A 25,229-nucleotide genomic window follows, 5' to 3' on the forward strand; every position below is an offset into this window, starting at 1 on the left:
ACAAACAACACATTTTTCAATACAAAATAAATTACATATTTGAAAAGTTAATTCTCACAATATATAATACACAGCAACATAACGTAATTTCATTATAATAAATCGATAAAGTAAACATTTGTTTGTATTTATACTTAAATAAAATAATATATGTATACATATACGTTACTATATATAGTGTTTTTAAAAGAACAAAATATAAGTTAAATGTTTGGATAAGTTATTAAATTTATCTTTTATTATTATTATTATTACTACAGAAAAAAAATAATGTTATTTCAGTAAATACAAAATAATATGCGGGTAACATTATATAGGTACCTATTGTATAATACTGCGGCCTGCAGAGATATTAATTGGATTAGTGTAATGGAGAAAATGCAATTTTTATCTTCTTAGACTTGGTTAAAACGCAAACTGTTGGAATACCATTCATTTAAGTTGATTTTTTAATCATGATTGTTTTATATAAGATATACTTATTACCTCTGTACAAAAATTAGATACTTATATAAATGTATGATTTTTTAATCATTTTTATGATTGCTATTTCAAGCGCAACTTTTCTCCAATATGCTACTTGAAATATAATGTAATGAAATATCGAAGCCCATCGTTTGAACGTTTTCGAAACTGATGAAATACATATTTTTATCTCAGAACGTAGCTAGTACGGTGGTAATAATTATATTCAAATATTTGACTTTGAACCGGGAAAACATGATTTTTAAACAATTATAAACGTTTCATTATAACATGGAATAACGAACAGACATCTCTAACAATTGATGTAGTAATAGCATTTATGTCTATTGTTGTCGTGTTTTGTAGGTTATTATTAATTCGAAAGGGTTTGTTTAATATATACGTATAATTAAAATAGTAGTTTTTTTTCTCCCAAGACGTGTCTACATGTTCATACCACGGTATTTCGGTGTCGTGAGTTTGTACAAACATACGTATTATAGGTATTCGATTTTTTTCCTTTCGTTTTTATCGGTTTAAAATCTTAGAAAAAATAAAAAATAGTTTCTAATATATTATTATATGGTACACCTCTAATAACCATACGATACGTAAATATTTAAAAACTCGTTTCTTGATCGCATTTTACCCGTAACCCAATATTATTTGATGAATCGATTAAGTTTAAAATTAAAATATTATTAATATTTAATGTGTGTTTATTTATGATAATATCATACTATTTCAGTGAGAAGTGTTGTGCTGACTGCAGTGCGCTGGTCAATAATTATAAGAAAACTGATTAATATCGTACCTACCTATATTGATATGAATTTATGATATTATGTTTATGTGGTGACTGGAATTTGCATAAACTCTGTGCAGTAAATTGAACGTTTTACGTGAGCTATAAAATTGTCTTAGAACACAAAGACTCCTCTAATAAGCAGTAAATATATATATTTTGCCGGTTTTTCAGGTGTGATGAAGATTAGAAAAAAAAAACAGGTTTAACAAATGATATTACTTCACGGCATTTCTATATACCTTCGGAAAAGAATTCAGTTACTGTTACGAAACCAGTTTCGATACTCAGTCGTGACATTTAAAATTATTATTATTATTTTTTTTATTATTAGTTATCCGTCTATGATTTTATAATTAACACATTTTTCGATAATTTGGTTTCTCTGTTTTTTATCGCTGTCGCAGGGAAGTAATTGATAAAGTCTTGTACCACTTGCATCGGGACGCATTCCAAAGTCCAGCAGTCACCGACACACGACGTATGTAGGGTTAAACGGTACGAGGTGTACTCGAGGAAAGGCGTGCATATAAGTAGAATTTCAGTCTATTAGTGCTTGCACGCTATGTACCGATCGTCGCACAAGGCGCGATTATACTTAAACGTCCCGAAGTCCGGTCTACGGGGTGACAGGGTTGACAGGTTTTTTTTTTTTTTGTTGATAAACACGCAATTTTTACTCACGTTTACTCCGCGATGGACACCACAGTGATATACCTATTCATCGTAATAATATGATAGATAACAGGTATCCGCATTGGCCACGCGTATCTACAAATTTGGTGGAGCGGTGCCGGTAAAATTTTTTTTTATCACCGACTAGATATCTATAACCACTTACGGGGATTAACAACTGGACCATATTTCGGCATGTCTGTTCCGAATAGGAAAGCGCGTCGTTAAATTCATCCCGGTATGAAAGAACGCCGGGGTCGGTTTAATTAAGAACCATTAACATGCCACGGCGGAGTCACCGCTACCGCCCGGACTAGCAGTCTTCGTCACCCCATGCCCCGCGACTACCACCTCTGCCCTCGTCTTACCGCATTTAACAAACAATGGAAAGTTATTTCAGTCAGGCGACGGCACTGCTGCACGCGTCTCGTCAGAGCCGTCCCCGATGAAAAGCCTTTCACGTTTTCGGTATATAACACACGAAATATACAATAATATTATGTGTGCTTTACAAAGCCAACGACAAACGGAAACATTTTAATTAAACATTGACATCGTCGTCATCGTCCTCGTCTTGTCGCGTATTATTATCACGCACGACATAAAATCAAAATAAATATAATAACATCACAATGGTGTATAAATTATATACCCAAATAACATGTACGGTGGCTACATATACGTCTTTTTGTTTGATAATAACGTTGGTGTTTATCATGGAGTTCTAACGTGATAACGCGAGTCAACGGACGTGCCTAGTTATAAATTTATTATAATACAACAATGATCGCGTGCGTGTGTGTGTGTGTGTGTGTGGATAACACCTAAAGTGTTTATAATCGGTTGCGCTTGCGATCGGCACAAAAATCAAATAATAAAACATTTTTTACCACTCATCCGCGAGAGTGAACAAAATAAAAAAAAAGTGTACATTTTACGCTACAGCTGTTTAATCTGATGCACTATGGACAGCGATAATAAACCACCCCGTTCTCCGGTCGTTCATTGAAGACATTTGTTTCTTTTTCAAGCGTCATTGTAATATATAATATTATGATGTATTTAATTGAAATTGGCTGAGATTTGACAGACTACCCTTCGAGGGAAGGTAGGTCGGTCGGTGGTATGCTGTATAGAAAATTGGGGTGGGGGGACTGTGCATGTCTCGCGCCGCAAAGAGTTATTTCTGAGAAAATCGTGTTGCACGTCTTTTCCAAATCTCATTCTATTAAAAGCTGCCACGGTGAGGACGAAATTTACGGTGCAAGTTTTGATAGTTTAAGTTTAAACTTTACGTCCGGGGCCAAAAGCTCCGCGCACTGCTCCCATACACACTCTGCCCGCTCCACCCGTTCGCTCCTCATCACCATACTCCTCGCACTCCTACACATCTACCACCCGCGAAATGAAAAGTTTCCCTTTAGATTAATGTTAGTAGCAAAGTTTTAATGTTTAATAACGAATAAATTCTTCAAGTTGTAGCTTTTATATTAAAGTTTTGTACACCGTAATTACTTTTGCCAATGTGAATTTTTTTCCAACTCAATAATAAATACATACTTTACACATCAAAAGTTTTTCGCAAAGGTCGGGTGGTTTTTGTGATTCCTCTGTGGTCCTGCTGGCAGCAATCGCCGTCTAACCCCTTTCGTGCGCGTCCATATATAATTTTTGTAACTGCAATCCTGCATCACCTAACGGCGTTTATCCGATTGATTCTTATTGATAAAAACAACATTAATAATTATAATATTGTAACAACTATAAAAGTCTGTAATATCATGGTGACTATAGTACAGTAGTACGTACTTTTGAGTACCTAACCTAACCTTACAATTGAGTAAAATAGTTAATAATGCGACGATTTTAACATAATATTATAACTTATATAACACGGTATTAGGCCACGGACCTTTGTCTGTATAAAAAATGTCACAAGAAACAAATTTATATATATCCAAGTTATTCGATTCATGATATGAATAATAATAATACTATTTTGTAGTCGTGTATATAAAATATAAATAATACTCATGTTATCACGTTATTCTGTTGAAGACGATAAAACAATATTGCAACTATACCACAGCAATTTATAATATTATAAAGACCATCATAATATATTATATAATATACGAGTAGAAATATACTTGTGGGATTTTTTGCAATCGTTTGCTCATACTTCTTACTCGTTTATCGAACGAGGTTACTACACGACCGTTGTCGTAATTAAAATTCGTTCCATGTTGCACACTAATAATACAATTTGCATTCGACGAGATAATTTTTAAAGTAATTAGGTTAAAAACACATACATACACACAGACGTCGTCGTCGTTTCTAAGTGCTTATTAAAGAACGATCAATACGACAGGCGACGGAAAATCGGACAACGCTATCTAGCAGCCGCAGAAAAATAATAATAACAATAATTTAATTATTATAATTATTATTTTTATTAAAAAAAAAAAAAAAAATCATAAGGTTTCGTTTAAATAATAAGATTAAAAAAAAAACCAACAGCTCTTTACCGTGTGGTTTAGGGTCTTCACCTCCCATCACCTCTCCATTTTGATGATCGAAACGTAAATATAATATCGCGACCTCCATAACAGCGACGCCGTCGGACTTATCATTCTATATTATTTTCTTACAATATATCATGTCCGAGCATTTAATAACTATCTATTCCTGCTCAAGTACTTCATTTTTAATAAAGATAAATTAATCGTCAAAAATAAGAAAAAGGGAATCACACACGATATCATGGCCGTTATGCGACTACGAGGGTTCTCGGAGCAATATTGATTTTTGCTTCTTTTTTTTCGCCCCCTACGCGATGCCGACCTTTCATGCGATGATTGAAGTGCTGTGCATACTATTATATGCATTCGCTCTTCAGACGGTCCACCCGTCTAACCCTCGGTGGTTCTTTCCCTCTGTAATTTTCCATCGGATACATTTAATAATTAATGATCGTCTGCGTGCATACATGTGCGAACGTGGTACTTTATATCCCAAAAGAAGGTTTAAAAAGAAGAGATGTGGGAAAAAACAACCGGCCGTTATGTAGGTCGCGGGCAACCCTATATAATGTACTCACCTACAACCTACTTACCAGTTAACTTATCACAGCTATATACCGTCGACGCAGCGACGATCAAACTAAAAAGTATGACATAAATTGTTTGTTTAAAAAAAAAAATATTATAATATATTTTGATTGTTAAAATTATGTTTGCGATTTCAAAGGCTTCGATATCGGTAGTGTTCTCTAACTTATGTGTGTATATGTACAACACTGTATTCGTCAAAGTTTCTTCAAAGTATGAAACTTATAACTATTTTATAATGCATAATAATTTATTAGTTACCTATACGTATAAAATACCTTTATTCAGTAGGTAAATAGAAATAATGATATGTTTCGAGTTTATGGCAATATTATACAACATTATAATTAAATTAAAAAAACAGCATATGCAAAATGTAAACGAAAGTAGGGGGGGGTTCTTTTGAGTTTTTGATAAGACAAACAATGATTATATAATAATAAATTGTTTTAATTAGAATGTATGAGACAACTTCCGTTTTACTGTTTGACGTCCATTGTGTTCGTTAACCGACTTTTTATGGAAATCCCACAGTGACCTAGAAACGTCATTCACTCATTTAGTCACTATTCACTCTGAGTGTAACTTATTTTTAATTACAACTAAATATTTCATTTTTCTGTGCCGTGCATAATGTAATGAATGTTTGAAGTTCTCGGAAGAAAGAAAAACAATCTCAACCGTTTCAGATACCAAACATAAAATTTGCATGAAATATCAGACGTTAACGATTTTTCTCGAATTAATCTAATCGTTTAACTGGATTTAGTGCAGAAAACATTGAAAATTATAACTTTGAATTACATTTTAAATTACTTTTGAAACGTAACACACATACACTCACAAAATCCATTTAAAATACGTGCATTTTTTATTTATTTTATTTTCGTTGCTGTCCTCCTCTCCGATACTATAGGTCTGGAATCCATTGTGAATATACAATTACGTTGGTAAAATAAAAATAACATGATAAATATTTTAATTGAGATCATATTATTATAATATAGTGGACGTGTTGTTCACGCGCTACTTTCCATCGTTATAAAAATATATATAATACGTGCATCGTAGATATTTCGTTTACTTTGAAACTGGTTGTTAATATAAATGTGTAATAATAATAATAATAATAATATTATAATACTGCATATTATTATTATGTGTGATGATGATTTAATGCGGCCACGAGCTGATCAATCACACACATAATACTAAAATATTAATAAACTATAATGGACTTATTGTGTCCGTCATTTTTAGTAATAACTACATTCATTATGTTTGCAGTTTATGTATAATATGTCATTTGGCAGATATTACAATATGCATATTATAGCGTTATTATTATATTATTGTTTTATTCAAGCACTGCGTGTTATTACTGATTCGTCATTTTATCGAAGAAATAGACATTTCGTCGTTAAAACAATATTACGAACAAATCGAAAATAAATAAATAAAATAGACGCCGTACGACCTTTGTAAGTTTTCCACAGCGCCACAGGGACTTAAAAATGTTTAACCAGCTCGACAATAATAATAATAATAATAATAATCGTAAACGGTTCATTATTATAACCGGAAAATATTTATCGATCCTTAATATACAATATACGTTTACCAATAGAAATTTGTGAAAAATCGTATGGTGTCGCTATTACGATGACAAAAAAAATATACATACATACGACAATGGTTACAATACAATTATTACATCATTATAGTTTTACGTTTTTACATAATATTCTGTATGTAAATATATGAAAGAATTTCATTGTTTTTATCGCATTATCGTAAATCACTGACATTACTGTTGCTCAACAGCTTATTTGAACGCGGATTGATACGGCCGTGCATAACGCGATCTAATACGAACGAACTCTTCTTCGGACGGTCATAAAATCAATTAATGCTGTGGTTATCGTCGCGAAGGAACTTCCGAACGCGCCAATCAATTATTCCGAACGTATGTAACAAACGACTCAGTATTATACACATAATAATATTATAACGATATTATTTAATTATTAATTTTACTGATAGAATTATTTTCCAATAAAAAATTACTTATAATAATATAGCTCTTAATATTATTTTTGTAAAATATAGTCGTTTATAATGTGTTATTTTTTTTTTAACTTTTAAACGCATAACATTTATATTATATATATATATATATATATAAGTGTTTAATGGATTTATGAAAATAGGTCGACGTGCAACTTTCTACTGAAACTCGATACACGATAACAAGAATTTTTATCGTATTTGTGTGTGTTGTATTATACATCTACATATATATATATATATATTATAAATATATTTTAATGTACTCATTGATGGCATTCCTCTCTAATATCACGGGGAGAGACACAAGTAGTGTTCGTTATGACTTGTGATATTATTACGTAACGACATCGCGCGTATTGAAATGTCCGATTGTTTATTCTGTTTATGGGCACCGGGAGTGTTGAGTTGTTAAGAAGACCAGTGATCGAGGACCTGATGGGTGGAGATTTTAATGATACTCGTGACCTTGTAGCGAATTCACAAAAACTTGATCAGCGTAGTGCTTCATATTGTACCCACAAAGTCGCGTTACTGACTTTTATTACTTCGTGTATAGCCGAAGTATTATTATTCTTATATCGTCGACACAACGGACCGTCAGCATCGTTTGCTGTTATAAAGTCGTGCGTAAATCATCTGACGCCGTTTCGTCGAACGATTTACGTGTTTGATTGGGCAAATACGTTGTGCGTTGTGGTTTGTGCTTTATATTTGCTTTTGTTTACGAGGAATAGATAAATGATATCCCGTATATTACAGATAGATTTTAACTCAACTTGGCCGGTCAACACTCGTTTGGACTTTTCAACGATAATTATAACGAGAAAAAAATAGAAAAAAGAAAAAAACATAATACAATCGGATAATGGACTAATAAAACTAACGAAACTGGGTCGATTGTGAAAGGTAGAATTGAATTTAAACATAATAGATAAATCATACAGTCCGAATGACCCGAATAATTCTAGTTTGATTTACTTCACTTCTCCGCGACATGCCACCGACAGCTGTTGTCGTTATTGTAGCTGTTTCCTGAATCTTCTCAAACTCAAATGCATAATAGGAAAACGTCATGTTATGTATTCGTTTTCGGTCTTACTTCATATTCTAAACGTATCTATAAATCGAAACAATTCATAAAAAATGTATGTATATATATATACATCTTTTCAAAGCTATTATATCATGGACGACTTTCTCCAGTGATCTAATTACCCAGCTTCGTCGTTGTCGTCGTCGTTGTCGTCAGTCAAATGTGAAGGAACGGAGGAAGAGTAAAAATAATACAACTTATTATGTCATTTCGGTCGTAGTCGTAGTCAATCGTGTTAGTTTAAATTATTTTTCTTGAGACTTTATCCACACATTTTTCTATTTGATTTTTTCCCTCTGCCCTATCACTACAAGTTAAAATTTTATTTCGACTGTTGACTCTGCACGGCCCTCGCTTGTATTGTTTACCGTGGACGTTTTCATGGCACGTACAACTCTATAATAACACACCGCATTGTGGATTTTTTGAACCGATTATAATTTATGTATTACTATACACATTATTATATTATATCAAGCATGTGTGCGATGTACAACTTGGCCGGTTGCAGACGAACAGAGTTATTATAATTGTATACATAATACGTATACCTTTAATATTATTATACACGAATTCGAATAATGAACGTTATTAGAACACAGCGGAGAGGAGAGGTTGTTAAACTTGAATTATTATTATTATTATTATTATTCGTATTAGCCTAGATCTATTTGTAATTCAATTGTTTCATATTATATTAAACGTTATTATAAACCGTTTTTCCTTCCACTTCTATATCGTTCTACGGAAGACCACCTCTGCGGACCGTTACGCAAAAGCCAATGCCCCCGGAGTGTTATTATTGTATTAGCACTGCGTGTGGTATTTGCAATTCAATTTTTTTCTTTGCCATTTCGGATATTATTCAAAAATTACCACAATGAATTATTTACTTATTTTCAAGTGGATTTCATTTATGGAATTTTGAAATTCTTCATCTTTTTTCTATTGCGCACCACAGTCACCAGGCACAGAGGTTTGTTTAATTCTTAAGAAAACTTTTCTTCTGAACGCCAGACGATGGTCTTTATAACACAAATAATTTATCAAACTGACTTTCATTGTAGCTCCATTATTACAATATACCGTGTTATCGTTTAGCAGTATTGTCAGAATTATTATACTGTGATTTACGTGGTGCATTTGTAGATACGGAACTGACAAGACGATAACATCATTAATATGGTTATGTAAACGAAGGAAATCATCGTGAAATTGCTATATTATTATATTTGTTACTTATATTTATAAATATATGTATACATATAATTTTTTAGGTCAAAACATTGTCGTGTATGTAATAGATAACAAGAGTGCAACTTACTGTACCCTTTATGTATAATATTGTTGTTTGTCCAGTATACTTATATATCCACTTATATACATGTCGCGATGACCGATAAGAAACTATGCGAATGCTATACGTATATTTATTATAATGTGTGTATATTTTTATATTTGCGTATAAGACGAAATTTATCGCTAACATTCAACAACAGATCGCGTATTGTACTGGACGCATTTACCGCCATTATCGTGTTACATAATATGCGATGTCATATTGTTATAATTTATAATACAGTTTTGAAATATTGATGGTTTTTTTTTATTATTTTCCTCACAGTATTATTACGCTTTATATCAATATACATTTATGGCGATGTCGACGGTAGGGTAATTTTGGAAGGGTGTGTGGGTTTTCGGCGTTAAAGTAATACTTAGGAATTCGATTATCTTCAGACTCCGGAAACGCAGAGATCGCGCCACGAATCGAATAAACGGCCGTCCGTGCTCCATCGTATATAATTAGCTTTGTGTATCCTAGTGGAAGACGTCAAGACTTGTTGCCTTTTATTTAACATACAATGTATGGAATAGGCTTAACAAGCCGTTACTAATGCATGAATACGATCTAATGATACACGCACGCACATGCGACAAAAGTAGTTTAAATTAGTTGTACTCGACGTGTATTTATACGTTACAATATATTTATATATATATATATCAATCTAATATATATATATATATCTTGTACTCCGTGCAGTTTTATAATGCGCATATTATTATGTATAATGTATGTATAAATGTGCGCAATACATGTATACTTATGTCGATTTTTGTTTTGGCTTGTTACAGGTAAACTATGCACTGACGTCGTGTCGATATATCGAATAAACAAAAGCGACCCCGTACCCGTGAGTGTATTGTAACATGATTATAATATTATTGTGTGTTTCTTTTTCTACTTCTAAACAGCATGCGCGATGATCCGTCGTCCGCAATGCAAATATTCGACATATCTAAAACACGTTATATTATACAGCAACTACACCATCGCTGCCGCCGGTTTTTACAGTAGTGTGGCGTTTAATTTAAAATACTATAACGTTAACTATAATAATAAATTGGGCTTCGGTCGTGTATAATATGTATGTATAAATAAATGTATAAATAAATAATACATTATATAGTAAAATATTTTACACAAAACGGCATAATATGACATAGGAGGACGAAACATTATTGTTGCACAGAATACAATCGTAGTAGTAATAATAATAGAGATAATAATAACGACGACGATGATGGCAATCACACGTAACGATATAACATATTATTTCACTCGTCTCATTCATGTATTTTAATTTCACCGTGTACCTGAAAACGATCTTTGATTGACACGCCAAGGTGTCATTTGTATTCGTCGGTCGTGCTGTAAGCGCACACAAACTATTACTCATCAGCGAAATAGTTAAAACGGGTTGTCGAGAGCTACTGCTTGTACGTGTGGCTCAAGCAGGGCTCGCGAAGTAGGGGTTGTGTGGTGACGAGGAGACATCGCGTGACGAATGAGATCTATTCGGCCGACAGAACGAGAGATCGGGAGAGAATGTACGGAGATTCGGCACCCGATTCCTATTACACACACACGCGATGGGTATTTAACCGTTTTAACCCCGTTGGGCCGCGGGCGGTAACAAGCCGATGTTATAATAGACGCGACAAGACGCGTGCACAAAATATATTAAACTTTCGTCGCTGTTCGTGAACACAATACAAAATCTCAATATTATCTCATTGTAAACAACGCGTACGCGACAGTACAGTGTAATGAATAATATAACTCAACGATAATATTGTAATCATTTATCTCTGGTGTCGAGACAATTATTTTCCAACGATTGACGACGCAGCACCCGGTTCAAGGGTAGTGCTCGGGTTTCTGGCACGCAGAAATGGACGAACACGATGCTAAGGACGCATGACGCTGTGTACATACACAGGACGTACTTGTTGAAGCCCAGCAGAGCGTTGGCATCGTAAAACGTATACGCCACCAGGAACAAGACGAGTTGGCCACCGGCGTAAATCAGACTTGAAAACCATTTCTGTGTGAGACATTTGCGATAGTATTGAATAGTATAATAAACTATATTTTATACATTGTTAAACTATTAACTATGTAATATGTAGTGACGTAATTAACATTTTTTTTTATTTGTGAAAGAAATGTTACCCGCAGCTTTTTAAGAGTATAAAATTAATGGTTTAAGTACATAACAAATACGAACAGTATGATGCTTAAGGAAACCCTCATAGTAATAATATAGAGTTTGATTGATCTCTTTGACGTTATGTCACACAAGCCACTAAAAATTAAACGCGGATAAACGCCCACCTTATTCCCTCACTTATCAACCGAATGAAAGTGATATTTAGTACGAATGTAGACGTGTGCGTTTGTCATCCGATCCGGCGCCGAATATTCGCACACATTAGAATAATATTGGTTTATTATAAATGTCCAAAACTATACTGTTTAATATTAATATCCTAGGTACTCACGTTGAAATAAACTACTTCTGCGTAAACCAGCGCAACGATCGGTCCCCATCCTATGGAATACGAGCATAGGTAAAGGCACACGAGTATGATGGGCACGTATTTGTGCCACTCGTTCGATTCGATTGCTGAAGTACAGATGTCCGTAGTTGGAAAAAATGATTGGTAAAGCATCATCGACGCCAGACATAATGCCATACCGATGGCTGACGCGTTTAACATAAACTTACGGCCCAAAAACTCGACCAGCTCGACTGTGGTAAGGCACAACAAGACCTACGGGAAACCAGGAAGACGAGTTTCTAGTTTTTAATTGTTATACGCGCAACTCGTTTTCAGTAATGAGAAACATTGAAATTTGGATCAGATATCTCGTTAACCAATACATGGATTTGAATATACGTTATTGTCAATTTCAATGTGCACTCAATGAGTCAATTAAAATATATACTACCTACTCAAGTAATTTCTGAAAATATGGTAACCCAGTTCACTACAAAGACCAATAATTTGAGAGTACTCTAACAAATCCTGTTAATTAAATAACTTTTAAAAGCATTATTTTAAATAAAAATAATTTTTTTAATTTTTATTAGTAAATATTTAGTTTAAGACAATTATTGTTATTAATCTTGCTGATATTCTGGGTCAGTGATTCGAGTAATGGAGAGAAATGTTCGTAAGCGCTTTATGAAAGAATGATGGCGTGGTACAGTATAGGCACTAGGAATAGAGTAGGTAGTAAAGGGATTTAATACTGGCAAAACAGACAAACTCAATAACTTAACTTTATAAACTTGTTAGTTCTCCTACGATTAAAAAACTTAGTTATACTCTACGCTGTTTTCGTCACGATAATGTTTTTATAAAAAAATTACGTACTGATCTAAAACGTGTATGCGTAATGAATATATTGTAGTAAATAATATAATATTTTTATTTTACGGCTCACTTGAGCTGCGAATACGATTGTGATAAATGTTTGCGTGTTGGCGTACACGCGTTCGTCGCTATATCCTGCGACTTCTGTAGTCAAACCGAATCCGCCTATAACCGATTTTGCATGAAAAATCGCCGCACTTGCACCGCAAGTCTGTTGTAGTACAACAAGTCTCACGCCGATGGCGATGATTCTACGGATCAAACGGTTTTTTTTGTCACCAATCATGCACTCGTACTCGAACACGTATCTCTACTCTGCAAAGAACGACTTTAGAATTTATTCAATAGTATCACGAGACGACTGTCCGTCGGTACTTTAAACGCTTTCACGAATACCTCGAGTGCCATGTAGTCCAACTCCACGTCGTAGTCTTGGCCATTGATTCGACGTATAGCTGATTTCGCTTTTTCGGAATCGCCGTAGCATTTGTACGCGTAAAAAGGCGATTCGGGTAGGAAACTCGTTACGAATATGTGTAGGGCGGGCCAAATCATACACAAGCCTATCAACTGAGCATTCGTGACGATGGCGCTTAACGCGTGTGCGTAGAATACGCCAAAACATACGAAAGCATGATGGAACATCAGTGCCCGACCTAGGTCACGAGTAAAACAATTGCGGTACATAAATAATACTCGATATACCTACACACAAATAACGAGTTTTGAGATGACTATTGGCACATTTGAGATTATTTTGTGGGTAGCGATGGAAGGGGCAGTGTTCAAACAAAAAAAAATTCCCCTTAGCCTTAATACATATTCATACATATTGTGCATACGAACCGTGTATAGTTACTAGTTACTAGTTACCAGTTACGTGTTAATTATTAAACTCGAGAAATTTAACATCATGCTTATCTCACAACCAATCAAACGTGATGTGTAATTTTGAAAAGTTCTCACCGCGGATACGGAAGTCGGTGATGTGTGCGATGTACGTTGGCGTCAGAAGCCCCAGGCCTCCGGTACCGATGCCGTGCGCGAGCCGGGTGGTCCAGACCGGTGTCCAGTTCACCTGCGAAAGCAACAGCCAGCCCACTAACACGACCGTGTCGCATGCGATCACCGACCATCGGTAGCCGATCATCCTCGTCACTGGGCCCATGACCAAGCCACCAACCGAAGTCCCCATAAAGTAGCATGCGGCTGCATCCACGTACCAACCGGGGTCGTCGATATCGCGATTTACGGCGCAATCGTTGTTGCCAAACGTCCGCGTCAGTCTCGTGGCCGCCGAGCTCCACGCGAACGCAGTGCCGATCACCACACCACTCAAACCGGCTGCAAACACACTATTAGGGTTAGTTAACGGGGATTTCATCCTAATGTATCGTTATCCGGCAGTGTTTGAGGTACTCGCTAAACGAAATTTACATTCCACTTCGGTTACTATTAAGACTTACATATATATATATATATATTAACACGAAAAAAGCCATAGTACACTTATTGATTAATACGTTATTAGATTACGGATCTTCAATTAATATTGACAGATATGCTGCGTCCGACCTCGTTTATACAGTGTTCGCTCGCTGCACACTTACCTAAAATGGAATAAGAAAACTGCGGAAATCTTCTTGGAAGCGCTTTTACATCAGTGCCCGTTGTCACCATTTTCAAAACGATAAGACTATGTTACGAAAGAAAATAACGTTATTTTATTACGCGTCGACAGACGATTTTGGCAAACATTTCATGACAAAAACGAAATATTGTCATTATTATTATTATTGCCACGGTGATGCGTTATATATTTAATATTGTTTTCTACGCGCTACGATGCACGGCGATTTCTGCAACGAGCCCGACGTCTTTAAACTAGGTAGCTGAAACGGCCAACATTAATTATGTCATAAATTTCGTTCTTCTTGTCAAAGGGCCCAAAAGTTTTCGCGTCCTCTTGCCCGGTTTATCTCATTATAAATGTTTACTCCGATTATGCTTGTTTCACACACACACACACACATATATATATATATATATTATACACATATCAACACACAGTCGAATAATGTATACGTATGTATGTATATAAATCGTATGCTGCGTGGATGGCGCAAGCACAACTGGCAAACAAACACATAACCGTCCTAATCCCGTTAAGCTCTCTGGGGCTTTTGGAAAGATAACAGAAAGTTCAGATTCAGTTTTAGATATCTACGCGGCGTTTAAAACACGTATATTACGAGCGCGCGATAAAATTATACGCGATCATCGTATTGTCTCCCCTCCTCACGGATGGAATTTTGAAGGGAACGATAACCTAAAGACGATGGACTCCGGAAGAAGAAAATCGAACAGTTTTCGTCATTTCGGCGAACTGTGGACAAATATACACAATACCTGTCGTACGATATTATATAGGATTATTATAAGTAAAAATTCCGGTGTAAAATCGTGGAGGAAAAATTACTATCGATATTGTTTCGTGTGCATACAACATATTATTATCATTACATATTATAATATGTATTACTCAATACTGCGGCAGTACGGCGCGTCTAGACGTCTGCCGCTGCATGTGTATTACTCGGTCAAAAGAGGTGCATAATGTGCATGTAATATCATCACACCGCCGTGTATCGCGGTGCATGCGTGTACACAATACAATGATATTATTACTGTGTTATAATATTAAATGGAAATGGAACACGCCGAGTCAAGGACTCGTCGTCGTCGTCGTCGTGCCGCGTAGGCGATATCTGAGGAGAAAGTTCACTAAACGTCATATATTATAATATATTATATTATTATCATATTATGATGTTTTAATATCGGACCGACCTGCACCGACGCGTCACAACCGCAGCAGCCGCGTGTAAATATTATTATAGATCGGTGTCGAACGCGTGCGGCGTACTTACCAATGTTATATTGTTATATTTTACTATATTGATTTAGGATTATAATATTATTAAATATTGCCATTATTTTTATTATCGTTAAAAAACGATATAGGGTTCAATGATTACAATAACGGTCTTGTTACCGTGATAATGGATTTATCATCGGTATCTGTTACTTGTCTATATTACATAATGGACGATTAGCTCAAGACATCATTGTATTGTTATTATTTTTTTACTAAGATACTATCCGCTAAGAATACTGAACGTAATATCAAGTAAAATATTATGAGGAAAGTAACATTTTTCAAATATGTTTATGATAACATAAAAATTAAATTATTTCATTTGTACCTGTATTATAATAAATTGTATGTGAAGGATGCAAATTGAGGAATTCTATTATTATAACTATTTCCGATTTCATCATACGAAAACAACTCATAATCTTTTTTTAAATGTAATCAACATAATATTATTACGCAAAGTCGTACAAAATACTTACTTAGGCACTAAGGTATTTTGTTTTTTTTTTTTTACGAAACAATTACCTTATTATATTGGATTTAATAAATATACGCATTGGACCACTTTATATGTAGGCAGAAACATAATGGTCTTCGTGGAAAATGGAGTTTGTTTTGTGAATATTCTGTTGAAGGAAATTGAACATTAAACAAGTTACCTTGGAATGGAAAATGCATTTTAAACGTGCGTGGATGAGATAATAATTTCGCTTTGAAATTGAATAAAAATGTCTTTTCAATTTTTTATTTATTGAGTATACGTTGAAAAGACGAATATTTAACGAGTTATTTTTAGAGTTTCAAACAAAGCTGGGTAAATTATAATAATGAGGTTTTTATTCGTTTTTTAGAATATCCAATCGGATAAAATTTTAGTATAAAACAAACTTATGGATACTACTGGTAAATAGTACAAATTCAACGTGTTAATTTCTATATTTAAACTTTTTAAGTTATGAATCATAACTAGTAAAATGTTACATTTTTTTTTTTGCGAACATTATACTACTGCAGTTATCAAACGACTATTTTAATTTGGTTTTATTTGGATTTTATATACACTTATATGTACTACAGACATTCCGCGTTATGATGCGGCCACAATTAATTTTAAATAACGGGCGTACAGAGGCATCCTGTAGTATGAGGAACCTGCAAATAACTTACAGATGACTGATGTGAGTCTCACGACCTTGACCTTTGCATTACGTCCGACGAAAGTGACGAGACTTGCCATTGTACGTGCACAAGACTTGTTTCTCCGGAATGTCATCTCGCTGCAAATGTCGATTTAAAAACGATCTGGTCAATATAATCGAACGGTGCGGAGAACTTGGAGAAAATAAAATGAGTGGCTACTGTTTTACTCAAGACTGATCAATGGAAAACATCATATGTTTATCCAATCGTTTATTATTGACTATACGTGTACGCATCACATAATATGTAAACCGTAAATAGCCAATAGGCATATGAACAATTTTTACTAAGACTTTGTGAACTATTTGCGTTGTACACGACGTGATAAGTAACTACTTAATATATTTTATATAACCAGACGATGCGATTTAAGAAAAACATTTTATCACACATTGGATATACTTTCAGATGACGTAATCTTGCGATATCTGTGCATAAAATGTATTTTATTTCCCGTTACGTCACCTTTCTAATATAGTTTTAAGTTTTTGATTTTTTTGGTTGCATAATTATTTTCTCATCCATGATCATTGAAATGTAAATTAGTCACAATCGCAATGGAGAATGTGACTGCTTTGAAAATAAAAGGAAAATATAATTTTTTTTAAAACATGACTTAAAAATAACATTGGAAATGGAAAATAATACATTTTTTCCGTCTGTTTTTTCCTCTTTCCAACAAGACAAAACTGTGACTAAACCGTGTAACCGAATCCGATTCGGATGAGAAATAGGAATAGGCATACCATTACGTATAGTTTTTCCATAATATCATACCGATCGATATTGTCGAAGAAAAAACACAAAAATCTTAAAGTTAAATGTTCTCGATACAGTTTTTTATTTATTTATTATTATTATTTTTTTTTTATTTTGTATCCGGTCACTACAAAAATGTGCTTTGAGGTGTAACATGGTTCACGATAACAAAAAAAAAAAAAAAAAAGATAGAACACGTTTTGAGCCAAAACCAATCGACAAAGTTTTTATGTAATGAGTAAAATCGTCGAAAATTATACATTTTTGATTTGGTTTGGGTGTAGGTATAATCTTCAGAACAAATCATTGGATGTTTTCTAAACAAATTATACATGCATATTTCGTTACAAAAAGACGAAAATGACTAAGGCTTTTGGCCTTGTGCTCAAATTTACTGTGAATGCAGACAGGGTCGTATAGAGAATTATTTACAACTTTGTATTAGTTTTTTGACTACATAATAAAAACCTCTAAAACGTAAAAACACAATCGTTGATTAGTTAAGCAATAAAAATAAAAATAAAAATAAAATAAAAACAAAACGCTATACTTAATGATTTTTGCATATAAACTTCTCACTAAAACGTTTTATTCGTAGCCTAGTTTTCAATTAAAATTGCCCGACATACTTTATGAATCTAAATAAATTGTATTTGTTCGTATGTGTATTTCATTGACCTATTTAATGTGTAATTAATTTGCTATCGTATACATGAATTCTACGATGAACACACAATTTTGTGCAATTAACCAACTATTTACGTGTGAATAATAACTAACACATGTATATTATAACATAAAAGAACAACCCATTGCAGTGACGATATCGTCATTTTCACGAGACCAGAACATTTTCACGATTAATTTATTAGGATTTTCGAAAAAAAAAAACATTGGCAACCACGTTTGTTCAAACTTAATTTAATGTTTAAAATAAAACACTAGAGTGGTGATTATTAATCGAAAAGGTTCGTTTAGATTATGTGACGTTACGAACCGAAAAACGGTAATAAAATAACAACAATAAAAATAATGGAAAAAGCCCTCTCCGGCCACCGAAGCAAACGTAACTGTACAGGGGTTGTTAAAAAATGGGCAGCAGGGGTGAGTAAAACAGTGCCCATAAAACAGATTTATGTTCTTTCCCATATCTACCCTCTCCTCACCATGCCACCACCGCCACAACCGCCGCCGACGACCGGCGAACGGACGAGGAATGTGTAATATGAATTTTGTGTTTTAGAAAAATAACGACTTTATAATATAATTCATGGCTCAAAAAACACAATAATAACTTTTTCCTCTACCCCTTGTCGTTTGCACTGAATTCGCTAACCCGTTGTTTAGTTGTTTCGAAATATTTGGTGCGCTTGAAATATGGTATTTAGCATAGTTCAATTTTCACACAAGTTCCCATTAAATACGTCATTACAGAAAGAATTCGGTAATTGTCGCCGGAACGAGTTATACAAATGGAATAATATGTTCGGTGACATTTTAAGCGATCTACAATATCATAATAATAATACACATACTTCGTACTTGGATTTTTGTTTTTATTTCTATTTTTTCGAAATTTCAATTTCTAAATTAATTTAGTGAAATTCGTGTAATTTTTATGTGAAAAAAAAATATATACAAGCTTAAAACTATTATGAAAATGAATGCATTACGAAATTTGGTTGTAAATCCATTCATTATTCATATGTAAATTCTTTCCACGCGAGCAAGTCGTTTGACACAAACTAGTAGCAGTATTATCGTTGAATTAATTATGTATGTAAACCTCATATAAAATTCATAAGAGATGATGGTTTGAAACTAACAAAAATGTATATAAAAAACGAGATTGGGGGAGATAATAACTATATGTGTATAATTTATTACGTGTCCAAGTAATAATACATAGAGCATTTGAAATTTAAAATTCTCAATTTCAAAAAATATAAATAAAAATAATAATAATAAATTACGGGTATGAGTTTTTTTTTTCATTTTTATTATTCATTCAAATTTTATGATATTTGTGGTTCAGTTTTGATAAAGTGTATTTGACAAGGAAATATTTAATGTCTGCTCGGGTATTATTTATGAAACTCAAGTATGTAGAGTATATTATTCGAAAAGCGACAGCAAAATGATGTCTATGCAGTTATGATGAAAAATAATACGAATACTTTCAAAAGAGCACTATACAAAAATATTATATTGATGGTGCTATGTTTTTCTTATTTGGCGAAAATACGAAAAATCAATTTGCACTTCTAATCATCAATCATCGAACAAACGGCGGTAACACAGGATGCAAATAAAAATAAAGGGAGGGGAAAATATAAGAAGCAAAAATATTCAATTCACATCCACGAACGCCACCGATCCGCGCCATGCCAATAACATTATTGCGTAACACTATCGTTCAAACGAAATGCACGCGCGGTTGATTAAATCTCACATGATCACGGCAACCGTTAATTGGGCGTACGTAGCGTGTAATTTAAAACTCGTTCGACGAACAATATTCCGTGCTCGGTGCTCCGAAGACCCGTGGAAAATCATTTCGGCGAATTTTTATCGTTATTATTTTGTCGAGGTTTTCGTGGACGATTTGACGCGCCGCGACCGTCGACTATCGTCTCAGAGCTCACCGTTTTATATTTATTTGCGCACACCGTTCAAACGACTATTGTAATATACTATTTAGAGCTATTAAGGTATTATACGTTTTCGTTGTATTTCTTACTTGTGTTACTGTCCCAAATCGCTGAATTATTAAATCATTGTTTACACGCACATTTCGCCATTTCCGTGTACCCGTTCATATAATTATATTAATAATAATATTATAGGTGCTTGCCGAGTAATATATTATAACTAATACACGGGTCCCAAAAACGTGAAAACGAATTGGTCGGCGGAGAGTCTGACAGACGGACGGATTGTCCACACACCCACGAGTACCTACTATGTGGAACGATTCAAAGAAAACACGTCGATATAAGCCACGTTCTTACGTCGTTGATGTATATCGATCGAATGCTATTATACTTTTACAAGTAGTTACAGACTTCACGGTGTAGGGAATATTACCCATATTACTATATGGGTATTTTTTTTAATTAACAGTTCGGTTGGCCATCCGTTCAGTAAAACAGTAAAACACTATACGGATAAAAAATTGTTGAGGTTAAACATAAGCCCACGGAAAATGAGGTCAACCATCTCCGAACGAATAGAGAATACTTAAGAGACACTAACAGCTTTACTACAAAAAATTAAAAAAAACAACAGCAATTTGAGTATCGAGATTCACGTGTACATGGAAATTGATTCAGATCGATTGGACCGTGGTCTCTGTTCGGAATAGTGTTAATTCATCATTAATCATTAGAATAATATGCGCATTGCGCATATACTTTATAGTTTATTCGTCGTATACCGCTATTTCGTAACCGGAATAGTATTCTAATAACTTTCTCGCTACTAAATTATATTTTATAAACCTATACAAAAAAAAAACGTGTTTGTCTATGTGTGTGTGTGTGTGTGTGTGTGTGATTGTATTGAACGCGTAATAAAGTGGTTTTTAGTAATATTACAGTAATATTCGATAGTGGTTAAAATTCGAACGCGTTTTTATGTTATTTTTCCTCGACGACTATTAGATTTTCCGAAAACACGTATAGTGTATATAGTACGTGGCTGTGTCTATGGTCTATACTTAGTCGACGCACTGGAAACGGCGTTATTATAATTTATTTTTTATAATTATTATTTATAAAAGGCAATGAGGAGGCGATCGTCGCGAGGAGGAGAAAAAACTGGTTATGTTTAGTGGAAATTACAGAGCACCAGATGTGTAATCTCAGGTTAACGGCGACGACCGTGTTATTATTATATACCCCTCGACATAATGGCGGGTCAAAACCCCGATGATTACATGTACCTACGTATAGGTTTATAGCTTTTCGCCGACCGCTGATCATCGAACGCGCCTAGAGTATGATGTGTATTATGTGTAAATGATAATGATGATATATAAATCCAATTTCTCCCGGGACCGTACGTGCGAAACTTGGTGCACAGTTAATTGAACACAAGATGTAAAAACATCACGTAAAATAAAGCAAAACCAAATATGTGTCATCGCAAAGATATTTTTCAAAAACCAATACGTATCCACGGAAAACGTCAATATAGTGGCTAATGGATTTTAACACTGGGACTGTGCACATTGATAATACGTAGTTGTTCTTGACGCGGTCACAACGATATTACACCTGTTGGTGATAAAATACACTTCGAGTTGGCCGCCAACCTTGACCAGTAACATCGACTGCGTGGCAACACCGCCGAGTATAATATACCTACCAACAGTACGACGTCTGAACGGAGTGCCAGGTGATATTAATCCGTTTGCACTAATTTAGTACGCTCATTATCGATTTCCATTGTTTCAGTGTACCTAATACAAAACATAATAATATATTGTCATGGCCGACCGACTATTAGTGACGGTAAAAGCTTGATTTTTTCGTTTTTGATTTCAGTCCGTATAGTTCGATTTATTACTCTCCCCGCGCACACGATTATTGCACGGACGAGCATGATTACCGAACTACAAAGAAGACGGCGGCAGAAACCCACTACGATTATGTTTAATTCACAATATTACATTATTAATTCTATTAGGAAATCGCAGGTGTGTTTTGAAATATATTAATTGTATGCTTAAAACGATTCCGTTGATCGCGCTCTATAAAAATCGTCGTCGTCGGATATCGAAGATAGCTGGACATTCTATCGGTACCATATAACAATTTCCACCGTTATTAAATTAATCAGATTATCGTTAACAACAATGCCGATAGTATAAAACAATAGCCGTTGACAATGTGAGAAAACGTATTATAAGTGAATACTCGGACGGTTCGTTGCAACTATATAGTGTCCATTTAGATGATATGACGCACCGGTCTAACTTTAGAACGCGCAGAGCATTTCCAAATGATCAGTTATTTTATTATTTTCATTTTGATTAATAATATTGTTCTCTGGCAATGTTTCAACATTTGTATGAGAATAAAATACACACGCACGCGCATCCGATCCCCACGTTCGTGTGAGCTATTTCACTAATTATGATTTTGTTTATGCTACGCCGCTGCAGCTATTAGTTATTATTTTTGGTTGAAGTTATGAGCATTTTACCTAGTTGAATGTATATCTCGGATGGGTTTTGAGAATTTTAAAATGACTTCCCAAATTTTAATGCGACGAGTTGTTTCAACAAACCATAACCGATCATAATTAACAAATAACAATAATTTGTATTCTGTATAATCACTATTTTAATTCCTGGAAAAAAAATTGTCGATTTAAAATTTTCAGCTTTGTATTTAAAGCCCCTCGGCCATCACGAAAACCTTCTAAATCATTATATATATAAAGTGTATGTATGTGTGTGTGTGTGTGTGTGTGTTCGTAGTCACGTCGCATAGCATTATCAGATCATTAGTTGAGTTTTAAATAATCCTAGGCTATAATTATTATACCTATCATTAAAAATACAAATCAGTGGACGGGTTGAATTACGACTCCTGGTGCCGGTGGTCATTATTACCTACTGCAGTAGACTATAGTGTTTGATCATATTTTCTTTTTGCCCATTAACCTCGACCGTTTAATTTCAAAAAAAAATGAAAAAAATATTAATTAGATTTTATTCGATGATAAATATATGACACACAATGTGAGGGGGTGACAGAGAAACACTGCAGCGTAGTGAAATTTAATAAATAACAGGGCACGAATCAAAATGTCAGCGTAAGCGAAAAGGTCATACAATGTAAAATCGAGTTTTTATTGCCGCTAAAGGTCAATTTGGTTCCTGGCAAAGCCTCTTGGTGCGTTTCAAAACACGATTGACTATAAAATTTCAATTCAACCGCGAACCGACTATAACGCGAATCGAGCGCAATTTTTGTTTGTATTATTATACTTGCATCTAAGTATCTAATAACTTATTTAATGCATAATAATATGTATTAGTATTATAATTCTTATACAGTGTAAAGTTAATGTATATAATGCTTGTATCGTTCAATAATAGTGTACTTAGGAGTTAGGACTTTTCGAGTGATCCGATCATTACATTAACGATCCCTTTGGAGATTTCGTCAGTGTGTTTTCCGTCGTTTAACCACTGAACACCGAGAAACGGCATACAAAGGAATAACAATAATAATAGTAATAATAAATAAATGCATTTATATAAATAATAATATAATATTATAACACACACACACACACACACACACACAAACCAGACGATGTGGTAGTATAGGTACAAAGAAAAGACGAAATATCCTTAGTCATTATTCGGTTCTAAGCTTGGGACATGCCCACAAAACGAATACTCTAATGAACATGAAAATCTTTTATTATTAAACCGTAATAATATTATTATCGTCTCTCGTCGTCATAGACTAGTATTAATGATGTTTGCTGAGCCGAATGAAATTAATTATTGTTGCTTGTTATAAAATATGTATACGTGTATAGAAAATATTTTCGTCATTATGAAAGAAAAAAAATCATCACGAAGATATGTGGACTGCCATATTGAAATTACTCGGTCATTAATTATTATTGTTGTTGTAAGAATGAAATAGAATATTATGTTGTTCCCATTGTGTGTGTGTTTGTAGGTATATAACGCTCGAATGTTGAAAATGTACCTATTGATTGCTTTTCAATACGATTTCTGAATAATAATAAACTAATTATTTATTCTAAATATAATTCGATAAACAATAATATAATGATAGATGATGATTTAAAAAACGGATTTTAATAATATTCGTTCTGAATTTCTTCTATACGGGTACCTCTTTATGCATATGTATAATGTGTAACATAATAATATATATTATTTATGTATCTAAAAGGAAACAAAAACGATTTATACGATTTACATAATATTGTGATCGTGCGAACGATTTCTTCCATATTAAATCCGATTATAAAGTGGTGCTAACCAGGTAACAGATCACGACCGTACATAATTTCAAAGCAATGATAATTTTGATATCGGGTAATTCAATACGTTTACCGACACTGCCGTACGCCGTTTACATAATATCGTGTACGAGAGTGGCTATGTGTTATTATAAAGTAACTCGAATGATTGTGTATTCAGAGCAACACATATTTCATATAATATTACGGTTTATATATATATAAATATATGTATATTATTAAATCGCGATGTTTTACACACTTTTGTGCTCGCACTACAATGGAATTCAGAATTCTCTCATTCCGTCTCTTTCCACACGGCAAACACATATTATTATAGGTACACATTGAAAACGTTTCACGCGA

At 34.0% G+C, this 25,229-nt stretch overlaps 2 protein-coding genes across 2 annotated transcripts in view; one reads left to right on the forward strand and one right to left on the reverse strand.

Annotated features, from left to right (window-relative positions):
* The window catches only part of LOC113557215 (thymocyte selection-associated high mobility group box protein TOX-like), an 82,373-nt gene that overhangs the window by 16,519 nt on the left and 40,625 nt on the right, over window positions 1-25,229 (forward strand). The window contains exons 2-3 of the mRNA XM_026962647.1: window positions 6,959-7,024; window positions 10,361-10,419. Of these exons, the coding sequence (XP_026818448.1) occupies window positions 6,959-7,024; window positions 10,361-10,419 (125 nt within the window). The remainder of the gene's footprint in view (window positions 1-6,958; window positions 7,025-10,360; window positions 10,420-25,229) is intronic.
* LOC113558258 (solute carrier family 2, facilitated glucose transporter member 5-like) lies at window positions 11,368-13,504 on the reverse strand. The gene is made up of 4 exons (XM_026963737.1): window positions 13,346-13,504; window positions 13,020-13,259; window positions 12,071-12,343; window positions 11,368-11,613 (listed from the first exon to the last, which is right to left on the reverse strand). Exons 1-4 carry the CDS (start codon window positions 13,502-13,504, stop codon window positions 11,368-11,370), a joined length of 918 nt encoding a protein of 305 aa, XP_026819538.1.

This window comes from Rhopalosiphum maidis, chromosome 1 (assembly GCF_003676215.2).
Source record: "Rhopalosiphum maidis isolate BTI-1 chromosome 1, ASM367621v3, whole genome shotgun sequence".
Taxonomy (NCBI): domain Eukaryota; kingdom Metazoa; phylum Arthropoda; class Insecta; order Hemiptera; family Aphididae; genus Rhopalosiphum; species Rhopalosiphum maidis.

Coding starts and splice junctions, on each gene's coding strand:
- LOC113558258 (XM_026963737.1), bottom strand. CDS start 13,504: ATGATTTGGCCCGCCCTACACATATTCGTAACGAGTTTCCTACCCGAA. Junction 13,260..13,345: donor TGGACTACATGGCACTCGAG/GTATTCGTGAAA, acceptor TTTGCAGAGTAG/AGATACGTGTTCGAGTACGA. Junction 12,344..13,019: donor CAATCGTATTCGCAGCTCAA/GTGAGCCGTAAA, acceptor GGTTTCCCGTAG/GTCTTGTTGTGCCTTACCAC.